We start from the raw sequence: 13,405 nt of genomic DNA, 5'->3' as shown, positions 1-13,405 counted from the left end.
GCATATCGGAAAGCTTTTTTTTTATTGCACTGGTGGTGTTTCTTGCAGAGTCTTGTGCCAGATCTACATCTAGTGTGATTTCATGAAGGAAAGCCAGAGATTTGTTGTTTCCCGAATTCCTCCTAACATCTGAGATGAATTAACTGCATACGTACTTTACAGTTTATCTGTGATCACACAGAGAAGTCCGCACAACAGACTGGAAAACAACTTAATTAGGCCTTTTTTACAAAGTGATAAGGAAAAGTGCAGCTGTAGCCAGCAAGTCCAGCATTAGGACTCTTCACATATTTAGATAAGTCAGTGTTACTGCTAATCTTGCCAACCTTTGCAGACTTGTTACAACACTGCCTTATTTAAAAGGAATTATTCGTATAGCAACTTTCGATAACAGTGCAATTCATATTGATTTACATAAGACAGAAAGACATTAAGAAGATATATTTAATGGGAATTTAAAGAGTGTATGAAGACAATTTTATCTATATCTAACTTGATAACAGCCAGTCAATGACTTTCTACATACACTTGCTAAATTCTTGTATGGGGACCAGTCAACCCGTGATTTTGTTACATAAATGTGCGTTTTGGTAGCATATTTAAAGTATGATATTTTGTTATTTTCTTTTATCCAGCGGGAGCATGTAGATGTTGAAAAGCAGAGGACCAAGAATAGAGCCTAGAGGAACTCCACATCATTTTTGTACCCTCAGATTTGCAACTACAGTTTGTTCTCAGTGGCAGCACGTCAAAACACTGCAGTCTGGTCAGTGGCCCTATGCTTCCAAGTATGATTCGCTCTTTATTCTACTGACACTACAGTAGCATAAAGACCGAGGCAGGAGGTGGTTGGATGGGTCAAAAACTGGGCTTTTCCCTAAGAGAGTTGGGTTCAAGAACAAGTTTATAGCTTTTAAGCTGTGTAAATAAAGTAACTAATTTGACTGAAGAGTAATTTAAGAACTGCGGTTTCCAGTACCTAAGGGAAATAGCATGAGAGTAGATAAGTGTTTCCTTGTAGAAGATCTGATGCTGTGCAGTAGAAAACATCCTTTAAAAAGTCTGTAGGTGGAATCTCAAGGCAGAAGAAGAAAGATTTCAGATGTTGCACAATTACTTCTGAGATTTTATAGGCAATAGGTTCAAAATGTTTTAGACTTGTGTTGAATAGATGCATATCAGACCTTGTATCTGATATTGAGGAACTGAATAAAGCAAATTCATTGCATGATTGGGTGAATAAAAGGTCAGGGGTCAATGACACAGGAGCAATCGTCAGCCGGTAAAAACATCGTCTCCAATTGTAAAGAAGACATAAACACAGCAGTAAATAGTTTGAATATTTAGCATTTCTGATGGTATTCTTCCTTTTAGGCACATGTTTGCTGTGGTTTGACAGGTCATTAATCTCTCAGACAATATGTAAACACATTTGACCGTTCACCGCCTGCCTGACTTCCAGCACTTCCGCATTGATTAGAAGAAAACTGTTTAATTTGAATATCTTTTCTTCCTGCAGCACAGCTGGTAAAAATCAAGTGGTTTAGGTGATGTGGCAGGTCATGCTCTGGCACGTATACGGTCCCATGTGGAAACCATTTGAGGTTTGCCATCTGTCAATGGAGCAACACATTTTACTAAGCCAAAGAACAAAAAAAAAAACCCCCAAAAAAACTGTTTCAATCTGGAGATTCAACTTTGAGCTGATGTGTCATTAACAAAGCCCTCTGTATTGTTTAAGACAACCTTGTCAACTCCTCTCAAGTACAGTACATGTTCAAGTAATTTGTTTTGTTTGTTTCATTTCATATTTTCAAGTCAAACTTGTGGGAAAAGAAAAGTTTGTAAATCAAGATTATGTCCATTTATTGAAAAACATTTAAAAAATGTGTAAATAAACAACAAATTGTAACAAAAGACATGACTTCTTGTAATCAAATAAAACTATAAATGTACAAAAATTCCACTCAAGGCTCTTAACATCTGATATGTCAGATCAAAAATATGGCCAATTCACTTTTTAAATGACGATTAAGGCAGTCAAACAGCTTCAGTTTCAACAAACTTGAACCAAGAATTATTTTTTAAATTAAGTAAAAAATATTAATTATTCAATACACATAACTGTACTTAAGACTTTTTTTAAAAACAAAAACTCAAGAGGCCTAAAACGGCAGTGTCTCAATAATTTAGAAAAGAAAACTTTCTGGCATTTTCACACAAGAACAAGGTCACAGAACGCAACCAAAAAATTCACTCATTAAATACAATATGCCTTTGTATGAAATATAACTATGGAGTTTGTTATGTTACACAATATGCTTTCAATGTAAAGACAATTACTTGTATACCCTGAACTAGATCATCAACCCTGTATCGAATGATAGAAAGAGGCCAATACTGTAAGTCAGCTGGAGAAAACACTGTTGCAATCTTAACTGATCATACACTAAGTAAAACCAGTTGTTCTTCCACTGGATGTGTAAAAATACAGAGATACGTACATGCAAAATGTCAGTAGGAGATTTTAAGGGCTTGTCCTGGCTTACTTTCACACCCCATTTCTCTGGAATGTTGTAAATATGTATCCAGTAAATCATCATCAAGTTATTGTAAACTAATTCAGGCACTTAGTTTTGTGTTGGCTGAGGCAAAGGGCCAGGATAACAAACAAGTCATCTGGCAGATAGTGGTCAAGTCTAATGTGTGTAAAGGATTTCCTGATAACAATACATTTAAGTCCCAGCTGTGCAATCTTTAAATTGAAAAAGTCCTCCCCAAGCTTGTATAACCAAACAGCAGAGGTGCTGTTAGCACTCAGTAATTTAGGATCTGCACATCAAACAGGTCACACACTCCCTCGTTGTCGTCCAGGTTGAAGCTGTAGTCAATACCTGAATGAGGAGAGAGGAGCATTAACAAGAAATATACTGTAAAATATGAATACAAATGCAGATTGTGGATAGGTAGATTAAAGCTGACTTAATCAGCATTGTGTCAGTGCTCTGGAAAAAGGTCAGGCTGCACCAATTATCATTCTGGTATAGGGCACAAAAACACAGTGCTGCCGGGAACTTCACATGTGGGGGGGCAAGTCCGGGCATTAAAATGGCAAAATCCCCACAAAAGAAAAAGGTCATAGGTGCTGGCTTATCCAAGTTCATGTTGTTAGCATTTGCTAGCTCAGAGGTTGTTGTTATTGTTTTCTGTATTGGTGAGGATTTTCAGAACGGTGGCACAGAAAAAGTGGAAGGACGAGGGGACTGGAACCTAAAATAGGTTTATACCTAAAGTTTACATCACGTGAGTCAGAGTATCCTCAGCTTTGCTTTATGATGAGTGATAATAGCCAAATGTAAGTATGCTAACAGGCTACATTAAGATGTTGAATATAGTCAACATTATATCTGCAAAACATCCACATGTTATGATGCTGCATTCAGCTCAAAGCGCCATTTGGCTAGCATGGCTATGGACTACCAATCGATTATCTTATAAATAAACTGACTGCAAACATTTGTGGCCACAGTTTTCTCATTTATGAATTAGGTTAAACTCCCAACAGAAAACTTTTCCTTTTGAGCATTTCCAAATGGTATTATTGTTGATGCTGCTGATGCAAAGACAACTGGATAATTTACAATACTGCCAATAACAACAACAACACAGCACAAAATAACGAGTTTCTTTAATCATTTGGTCTGTAATAGAACGGGACTGTCAGTTAACCTTCCTTTTTCTTTGGTGATTGCATGTCCGGTGTCAGAAAAAATTGTCTACGGATAGTGATGTTTATAGAGAACCGATGCAAATGCCAGTGGTTTCAAAATTATACATCCATTACAATGTGTAATCAACATTTACTTCATAATGATGTGTTGAGGCAGAAAATATGTTTATTACCAGTTAAAGAAAGGTTTTCAGACACTTACCATCAGTGGACATTAGCTCATCAATCAGGTCAACAGTTCCTACAAGAGAATTTAACACAACATGTTTATAATTCAGTGAAGTAAACTTCAAATCATTTCATTCAGCCATTTTCTCTAACTAAGTAGTAAAACTTGGGATCAAAACTTCATAAAAGCAAGATTAGATCTCAGAGCCTTTACAGAACCAACTAATATGAATGTGAATAATTAAATTGCCCCCAAGCTTAAACAGAATAAACTGTGTTCAGATCCCTGTGCCTTACCCTCTCTGTCGTCCTTCATGTGGTCTCCAGCAGAGCTGAGCTTCAGCAGGCTGCTCATGTCCAGTACAGACTGGAACTCTGGGCCCTCCAGGTCCATCTGCTGCTGCTCCAACACTGCTGCTGACTGACTGTGACAACCTGCAAGAGTGAGGAAAGTAAAACAAGAATACTTAGCCTTAGGTATTCAGTAAGCCCGCCTTAAGGAAATTAAACTGGTAACTTTACAGGGTGCAATTATCTGGCCTTTTTAGAGAAAAAGACAACCTCAATCAGCTGTGTCGGAATAAAACAACAAAGTACCTAAAGAGGGGCTCAATCCAAGTGTGCACCCTCCAGAGCTGCAGACCAACTCACAGACTTTTATAATCCATAATGTACCGTGACAAGGGTGCTGAGCAGCACTATAAAACAGGACTTGAGACTTGTGTTCCCATGGAGATGAATGCAATTCCTGATGCTTTAACTCAATTCAAAGTGTTTTTCCAGACAGTTCCCAACAGGGCACTAGCAACTTATGACTGATGTGTGAAAAAAAATCTGAATCAGAATCTTAAAAAAATCCAAGTTATACAACCTATCCATATTCTGCACTTCAAATATCACATCTTACTACATCAAGCCTAACAATTAAAATTAAAAAAGTAAATGCCTTAAAAAATAGAAAAGGCCTGTATTATCTTGTTGGTAATTTTCCAACAAAATCTGATGAAGTCTGCACTCTAAGCAGACTCTTTAAGTTCACAAAAGTCCACTTGAGGCCCCTTGTGTACGATGAATTGTGGACTGGACAGCCCTCAGCACTGACACACTCCACAGGAAAATTCCAAGTGTCTGCTGACGACCAGAAGGGAGTTAGACATTTTTAACATGATATGTCAGCTGATTTGTTAAACAGAACCATCTGGAAAGGCACCACTAGAAACTGATTGAAAAAGGGCAGGCACTTCTGAAGAATATTAACAAGTGACAGACTCTGTTTATCACCTGCTAACTTCAACCAATCAGATCACAGTAGAAGATTACTACCACCAGCAGAACCAGTTAGTAAATCATAATCTTAGGGAATAGTCACACATGTGCAAAATATGAGAATCAAGTGATCAAATACACGTCTAGGCTTTGCGTGGAGTTCAACTTTGCTAAACCTTGATGCAGATTTCATCTCAGCAGGTGATTTTCACACCTTTTATCTGCATATAGCATGTCCATGCCCTTACTAAAGCCAGCTGAAAGGGGAGTGAAAACATCTTTTCCATTGTGAAAACCTTTCTGGGCAGTTCGCTTTTTATGAAATATACTCTCCAGTTCTGAGATAACTGAAGCACCATGCTAAGCTCTTGAGACATGATGTTTTCAAACACTCACTGCTTCTCTCGCTGGTTATCATTCTAAATTATACATAGTTGCCAGTAGTTTCTTATTTGAAGGCTGACTGGTTCAACCACAAGCCCATAGGTTGAACCATGACAAGATGGATTCGCAAGATTACATGATCATGTGATCTCATGATCACAGCTGCCTTGGAAGATAGACATATTGGGGAAATGCACTTATTAACTTTCTTCCAAAAAGTTAGATAAGAGGATTAATATCTCAGTTGACTAATTAAGAAGCAGCCAGCAACTGGTTAGCTTAGCTTAGCATAAATTGCTAATGCCAGAACTAATTCATGCTGCATGTGTGTGACAAGGTGCGTGGGGCTGGACGTTGGATGGTCTGTGTGTGCTGTAAAATTACATCATTTGCTGTGTCTCAATTCAGGGTCTGCATCCTTCGGAGGCTGCATTTAAAGGCCAGTTATGTCACAACGCTGTGTGAAAGGCTGTCCCAATTTAAAGGCTTCTTCAAATGCAGCCCACAAATGCAGCCTTCTTTTCCCTCTTTTTGGAGGATGCACTGCTACTATCCTTCGTGGCATCACAAATCCAAAATCCTTTGTGCGTCCGAAAAAGAAGAAAGAGAGAAAATGGCGAAACCGCATGGCGTAGATGGTCACTTTCGCGGCTTTCCCTGGGCGGCAGATGCAATTGTAAAACATCTGGTGACGCAACCAGGAAATGCTCCAAAGGCTAGACCGTCCCATTTAACAACGGTTGACGCGGTTAACAAGATCTCTCCACGAAGGACTCACCTTCGAGGACTGCAAAGGCCGGGGCCTTCGAAGGATGCAGACCCTGAATTGAGACACAGCAATTGTGCATGGCCATAAAACAAACCCACACATAATCCCTTGTAAATCCAAATTATTTTAATCTGGCTCTTTCTCAAGGTAAAGAACACTAAACACTATGTTTGTTCCAAACACTGTGTTGTATAAAAGTAAAAATGTCTACTGTGGTGCTATTGTGTTAATTCCTCTTTTTTCTGACTGGAAGGTCTGACTGAGTTTCACTTTGACAATGTTGAACCATACTACCCAGTTGTATCTATTTTTATACACTTATTACAGCAGTGAATCATCCTTTGCGCTAAAACCTAGATCAGATGAGGAAGCTGTTTGCCTTTCAAACATATTAAAAGCTTCCCACTCATGAGATTGAGTCTTTTCCCATGACATGATGCATGAACAGATGCAAATGCAGTCATGCTGGCTGGGTTGCTGAACTTAGTTAATACAGGGTGACATATGCGATACACATACAAGATGTATATTCCACATCAAAATGACAGCGAATCTGCTTTCTCATTTCTCCATCTATGCACTAGATAATAGTTCACTTGTTTTGGGCCTCCATCCACAAATGTTTCTTTACAATCAAACCTACTGTTGTAATGTAAACATGCTGCAATCAAATCACAAGTGCTTTACCAGGAAATTATAGTGATGTTGTTGCTCTCTGTTGTGAAAATTTCTACAAATCTTGTTTCTGTGCTGCTGAACTAGAGCATTTCTTGCAGAAGAAATTAGACAGAACATTTACAAATTAAGGTTGAGTTAGGAAACAATTTATGAAAGGATAGGTTGAAACCTGCCAGTATAATTTCCTTCGATGTTTTGCATTTCAATATCAATGAAAGGAAGAATTTTAGGCACCCAAAACAGTGGGTTTGCAAAGTACTATTTTTAATGTCTTGGCATTTGTCAAGTTTGTCTATAGCTTTTGTATCCATATAGTATCTTGTTTTCAATCTTGCTTTATCTTGCACATCTACACCTTTGCATGCTTTAGCTTAATTTTTAACAATGACCATTTTCTACAGCGTGGCATCTCTAGTTTCTTTGTTGTGGCACAGACAACCGTTTTGTGGTGGTTAACTTGCCGAGAGTTTAACTTGTGTGAGATGGGTAAGCCATTATGACTGGCACAAGTGTTCTTGTCAGGACAAGCTGAGATCAGCTGGTAGAAGGCAAACTTTTTAAAGCAACAAATCAACCAGTATTCACATGATTCTTTCCCAGGGTCGTTTTATGTTCGTCATCACGATTTACTGTATGAGGGTCTTGGTATAATTAACGTGTGCAGGTTATGTTTACCATCCATGCCCGCACTATTTGTTTTTTCTCCCGAATTTTGCTATAACACACAATAATGGTTCTGCACTCTCACCAAGGTGTTCACTGCTTGGGATAAAGTAAGGTGAGGCTTTATAATGGAAATTTCATGAGGTCACATACCGCAAGGAACCAACCAGAGTGATGAAGGTGTAGGTTTTTCTTATCTTACTAGATGCAAGAGGATAGGAGGGAGCGGTCAGTTTTTATGACATGACACGAAACCAAAAGTGATTATTGTCAGAACCAAGTGGGAGTAATGCCATTGCTGACTCATGGGGTGGAGGATGTTACTTCAGCTGGATCATGGAGAATTTGCGTAATTAAAACAGAAACTGCCCCAGTGTGAAAATTTTCTCTGGTAAAGCTAGCTTTTCTGTTTAGGCCACAATTTATTCACTTTGTAAAGGATTGGTTTCTTGTGAGGGCTGATTTTGTATTTTTTATTTCACTATTGATTAACTTTATTTCTTCCAATCAACATTATTCTGCAAGTTCTCTTAGCTATTGAAGTTGGCCTTATTCATTTATTTCTGGTATGATGTTTAAAGCTTCTCCTGTTGGCATAACATTTGTCTCGGACACAAAATATTGAAATTACAGAGTGTCAAGCTAAACTTTTATCTTCTATATGTTATTCATTGCAGTCTAAGGGAAGCCATTAGAAGTCAGTAACAATGCACATGGTGGGTCTCAGGTCCTCCCGTTCCTTACCCATATGTATGTCAGAAGGGGTGGAAGATGGAGTCAGCACATCATCACGTTCTGGTAGCACCATCTGGTGGTCTGAGCAGAGAGAGTCCTGGCTGCAGTAGGAGGAGGTGGTGTTTGAGGTTGAGTACAAGGACGTTGAGAGAGGAAACCTCTGAAGGCTTGCAGGGGTGCTGGGTGGAGTTGGCACTTGACAGATGTCGTCAGTGGGTGGCACAGAGAAGACCACAGGTATTGTGGAGTCTGAATCTCTGTTGATGAGCATGACCTGGATGGGCGCCGAGTCGCTACGTAGGTTCACCTGGTATTTCTTCTGACCACTCTGGCCCTGAGGAGCATCAGTGTGGTGACATGTTTATTGGCATTACTCCGCTGCATTCAGTATTTTCATATACACAATTGATCTGGTTACTACTTGTATGTGAAAGCAGCTGCTTGTAGTTTTCCCGATTGCTATGGAATCTTTTAGCATCATTCAGCTAATTTGTGATCTTTGATTTTACAGCCTGCAGCTCTGAAGTCTTGATTCACTGTCATGCTCTCAGCATTATTTCCAGTTGCAGTAGATATATTTTTCCAATGAAAAAGCTCTAAAAAAAACAGCTGCACTTCCTCCTCTGCATCAAACAGCAGAAATACTATAGACTAGCTGGTTAACATACTGGAGCATGTAGCAGCTAAAGAGCTAGTTATTTCAATCAGTAGTGGTCCAGAGGACAATAAACAGAGAGTTAATACTGGATTTATATCTGCTGGCCAGAAATATTATCTCAAATGAATACTAGGTTACTCCGAATCTGCTGGATGTTTGAATGGCAATGTTTTACGTGCCATGTCAACAGAAAAGGTGTAAAGTGTTGTTTCTGCTGCACCCAAGTGGCTGTAGGTTTCTAACTTAGGAGATCATAAGCAGGCGGTACATAGAGCTGAACTTGGCAAGTAAAGTAAGTTTGAAAGCTATCTCCGTAATCATTATATTGGACTGCTACACAAGGTTATGTGTCAGTTAATGACAATATGTTAATAAGTGTCCAGCAAGATTGTTTTCCATTTCCAGTTAGAATTCATATGCCTCAAGAAACAAATTATCACATTAGCCTTCTTTTATAAACAGGCTACATGTTGTTTACCATCGGACACAAGGAATACATGAAGTGGTGAATTTCCTTCTTTCTAGTGACTATAATCATTAACATATTGCAAAAAATATTCCAGGTATCCCAATCAATAAAAAAAAGCTTGTGTGACAAACCATTTCAGGTAGCGCTACCTCCAGCTGAGTCCCAGCAGGAGCCATTACAGCAAGAAGAGTGTCTCCACTGAAGGCATTGCAGATGTCTTCATGAGTCACAAATTTATACGTGGAGAGGTTGTGTTAAGGAAACAGGAATGGGATTTCTTGTAGGAGGAACATGGAGACAATAAACTGGAAACACCAGACTGTGGGCATTGTGCAAGGATTAGCCTGGCTGTGATTTTACAACTGACAATAGCAATTATAGTCATAATCCTCCCTTTGAAGCGTTTTCTCTGTTCAATAAGAACCAAGTAGGGATTTATCCTCTCAAATGAATAGATGGGATACCAAGAGGGGTAGAATTACAAACTGCAGAGAGACACAAAAAGAATGCAGAATACCAAGCACACTGACGGATATTTCACTATAATGAAATCTGAAGCAAAGCCTCACCCATAAATATTTTCAACTCTTCATATGTTCACTCCAACAGTACGTTGCTTTTTTCAGAATGGAGATGTGTCGACATTTAACTTGCCCCATTGGGTAAAGCTTTCTATTTCAGGTCCTTGTAATAAGCATTATAATAAGTCCCTATAAAATGCTTACAACCTAATAAGGTTGGGGATCGATTCCAGCCTGAGCCCCTTAGCTTGACATCTTAAAAAAAGAAATGTTAAGAGCAAAATTAATGTAAAAAAAAAAAAAAAGTAATGTTAATAATGCATTCATCTCACTATAGTCCAAGTAGCTGCAAAAAACATTAATAAACGTTTTCATAAGTGCTTATAAACATCTTCTTATTCACAATATGCCTTTATCATGCTAAAATTGACATTTAGGGTTAGTCTAGTCAATGGTAATATCAACAGCATCTTATATGGACTTAAAAGGGCTTCATTTCATGTTAAAAAAAGACTTATTACAGGGACCATAAAGGGGCTCTATGTAACAGTTTGTGGCAGTTTACATTAATCACTTTTTTTATAGGCCATAGTGAGCAAATTATAACCTAACATTGTGTGGATGATTTGTTTAAGTTGTTTAATGCAGCTGGAATTGTCAGATTTACTGCGACAGTCCAAAGAAAAAAAGAAAAAGGTCAGACTGCCATTAAAGGATATGCACTGGTGATGGGATCGTGGTTTAGGTGTTTGATGTTCTCCTCCAGCCATGACTTCTGGTTGTCCAGCTCTTTCTCTTGGGCCTCCAGCTCAGAGATTTGTGCCTTCAAAGCCTTTACCTGCTCCACCACCTCCTGAGTTTGGCTGCCTGAGTTTTCTCCCCTGGACACACGGAAGATAACAGATAAGAAAGTGCAAGTTGAATATACAAATCATATATTTGTGATGTTTTGCTTGTTTTTTGAAAAACACCCATACCATTTAAAAGTTCAAAAATAATTAAGTCATTTAAAAATGTAGACAGCACTTCACCGTTTCTCAAATGTGAATATTAGATAAAAACGTTCAAACCTCCACTGGATTATGTTCTTGTTTTTCTTCTCGATCAACCCCACTCCTTCTAGTACATTGGTGATGTCATATATCCTTCTCTTCTGTTTCACTGCCAAGCTGTCTGCAGCCTGTTAATTCAGACATACATTTTCATTAGGGGCAGCTTAATATGACCCCTTATCAACAAGATACCTCAGACACTTACACCAGGCATCAACATGAAACTAGACATTTCTGTGGCAAACACATCTTGAGGTGAAAAAAGAGACTCGGGCAAAGCCAACACATAAGGATATGGCAAATTAAGCTGAACAAACAGCAAACACAACCCCTTGGCAGAAGAGGACAGTTATACAATAGCAGAGGAGGAAGAAGGAGGAGGGAAAGGGTCTAAGGAGCCTGCTGTGTAAACATTACCCAGCTTTGGCGCGCGAGAAGAGAGGGAAAACTACCCATCATTGTGATGAATATGAGGCAGATTTGAGGAGGACACTTCAGGGGAGGTTTGGCAAAGAGACACTGAGGGCAGCTACATGGATGGTACAAGAAGTCTAACACAATCATAATATTTGAGGGGAAGGAGTTTAAAATTACAAGATCAACTATCAATTTCTAGAGCTTAGTACTGGCTGGTAGCAGGAAATAGACTTTCAAAGGAAAAAAAAAAAAAATCACACAACTAACATTTTCATTAATATTAATCCTTGGTAATTTTCTCAATCCATTGTTAAGTGTATAAATCATTATAAAACTGAAAAATGTTAAACCCAGTCTCTTAGAATCCAACCAAACTTCGTTAAATGTCTTGATTTGTCCAATCAACGGTCCACAATCCAGAGATATTCAGTTTACCATAATATAACAGATTTCACCAACCGTATTACATTTGGAAAAGCTGGAATGTGAAAATTGTTATGCGTTTTCTTTAAATAAAAAACAAAAACAAAAACAAAAACAAAAAACACCTGGATGACTTTAAAAAAGATGGTGCTGCAATTAGGCTCCTACTGATGGATTAGGACATCCCTGGGGTCTCACAAGAAAAACTGCTAGGTCAAAAAACATTACCACAATAGAACTGTTGAAAAAATCTAACGTTATGCTTTTGCTCCACAAAATTAAAATGACATTTTAAAGAAATTCCTCTAACTCGTTGCTCTTTTTGCCCGTGTAAATTACTTAATAGTTCTACCGCTCTAGTTTATCCTAGACAGGCAGACTGTTGTGGTGTAGTGGCTGCCTCCTAATGCCTTCTTTTGGGATCGCCATAGGTCATTGAAAGGTTTCAAGGGAGTCTGCATTCAAAATTAGCTATTGAATTTCACTCTAATTTGTTTCAGTTAATTCTGCGAGGGTGATTTCAAAACAGGAACCATCATGTAGCCTAGGTGTGCAAAAAGTCGGTTACAGTAGACTTAAATGGGACTGCCTCATGACTTTAGGTTTGTTTTGTCAGTGTGAGGAAGGAAATAGCATTAATGGGACCCCTAGCCTCACTTCTTATGTACGGTATAAGCTGATTTAATGCTATTAAAAACTTTTAATCTTTTAGAACTAGTAGCCAGACACACCCTCTGTGTTTAACATTTTTACTGCCCTTCAAGTGAGTGTTACTGAACACAGACGACGAGAACTGGGTAGGCTAATGGCGGCTAGCTAGTCCACCTGTTAAGCAAATCAATGCACCTGACCGGCTCCATATGTGACGGACACCCCTTTGTTCACAAACTGCCTCTGGAAGGTGGCACCGGTCCATTCCCCCTGAAAACAACCCACACACACCAAAACTGAACCTGCAACCGCCGTTTCACTGACCACTTTCAAATCAAGGACGCCATCCTTCGCGTCTTGAAGCAGACTGACAAACTTCATCGTGAGGAGCCCCAAACTTTTCTCGTGGCGGCTCGGTGTCGAGCGAACAGTCTCCGTCGTCTCAAACTCCATCTTCTTTCTCTAAACGAGAGCCCAGCTTACTTTCAATCAGCCGCCTGTGTTTAACTACAAATAAGAAACATTTCTGTCCGTCCACATACCGTCTGTTGTTACCTCAGCGGGACGACGGCAGCACCTTCACGGTTTTTAAATCAACGGACGTTACGTTAGGTTACCGTTGCCATGGCAACTCTTGCGCCGCTCGTGCCCTCCCTGTCAGCGAACCCCCCCCCCCCGTCAACCCGGATTTGACCCCGCCCCCCTTTTTTCAACCGTACAGACAGGTATACACACTCACTGTATGGACGCTGAAAAAGAAATTAAAAAAACAACATAGAGAAGTGAAGGGTTACAGTTTTGATGAGATAATGAGTCTGACT

At 39.1% G+C, this 13,405-nt stretch overlaps 1 protein-coding gene across 1 annotated transcript; it reads right to left on the bottom strand.

The window, feature by feature from the left end:
• Positions 1-1,849: 1,849 nt before the first annotated feature.
• On the bottom strand, positions 1,850-13,223 carry e2f5 (E2F transcription factor 5). Its single transcript, XM_030403936.1, has 9 exons — positions 13,127-13,223; positions 12,909-13,046; positions 11,112-11,221; positions 10,761-10,922; positions 9,652-9,760; positions 8,403-8,727; positions 4,196-4,333; positions 3,933-3,971; positions 1,850-2,894 (listed from the first exon to the last, which is right to left on the bottom strand). The coding sequence occupies exons 2-9, from the start codon at positions 13,035-13,037 to the stop codon at positions 2,818-2,820; spliced, it is 1,089 nt and encodes a 362-aa protein (XP_030259796.1). The 5' UTR covers positions 13,038-13,046; positions 13,127-13,223; the 3' UTR covers positions 1,850-2,817.
• Positions 13,224-13,405: the final 182 nt, after the last annotated feature.

The sequence above is a fragment of the Sparus aurata genome, chromosome 21 (assembly GCF_900880675.1).
Source record: "Sparus aurata chromosome 21, fSpaAur1.1, whole genome shotgun sequence".
Lineage (NCBI taxonomy): Eukaryota > Metazoa > Chordata > Actinopteri > Spariformes > Sparidae > Sparus > Sparus aurata.
Note: the sequence above shows the minus strand (reverse complement) of the source record. Positions and strands in the feature narration are given on the sequence as shown.

Bases quoted from the DNA above. Each gene is read 5' to 3' on its own strand.
- e2f5 (XM_030403936.1), bottom strand. From the start codon at position 13,037: ATGGAGTTTGAGACGACGGAGACTGTTCGCTCGACACCGAGCCGCCAC. The intron at 8,728-9,651 runs GTTTGTCACACA...GATGCTCCTCAG, and splicing joins AGGTAGCGCTACCTGAAATG to GGCCAGAGTGGTCAGAAGAA. The intron at 3,972-4,195 runs GTAAGGCACAGG...ATTCTCTTGTAG, and splicing joins CATGAAGGACGACAGAGAGG to GAACTGTTGACCTGATTGAT.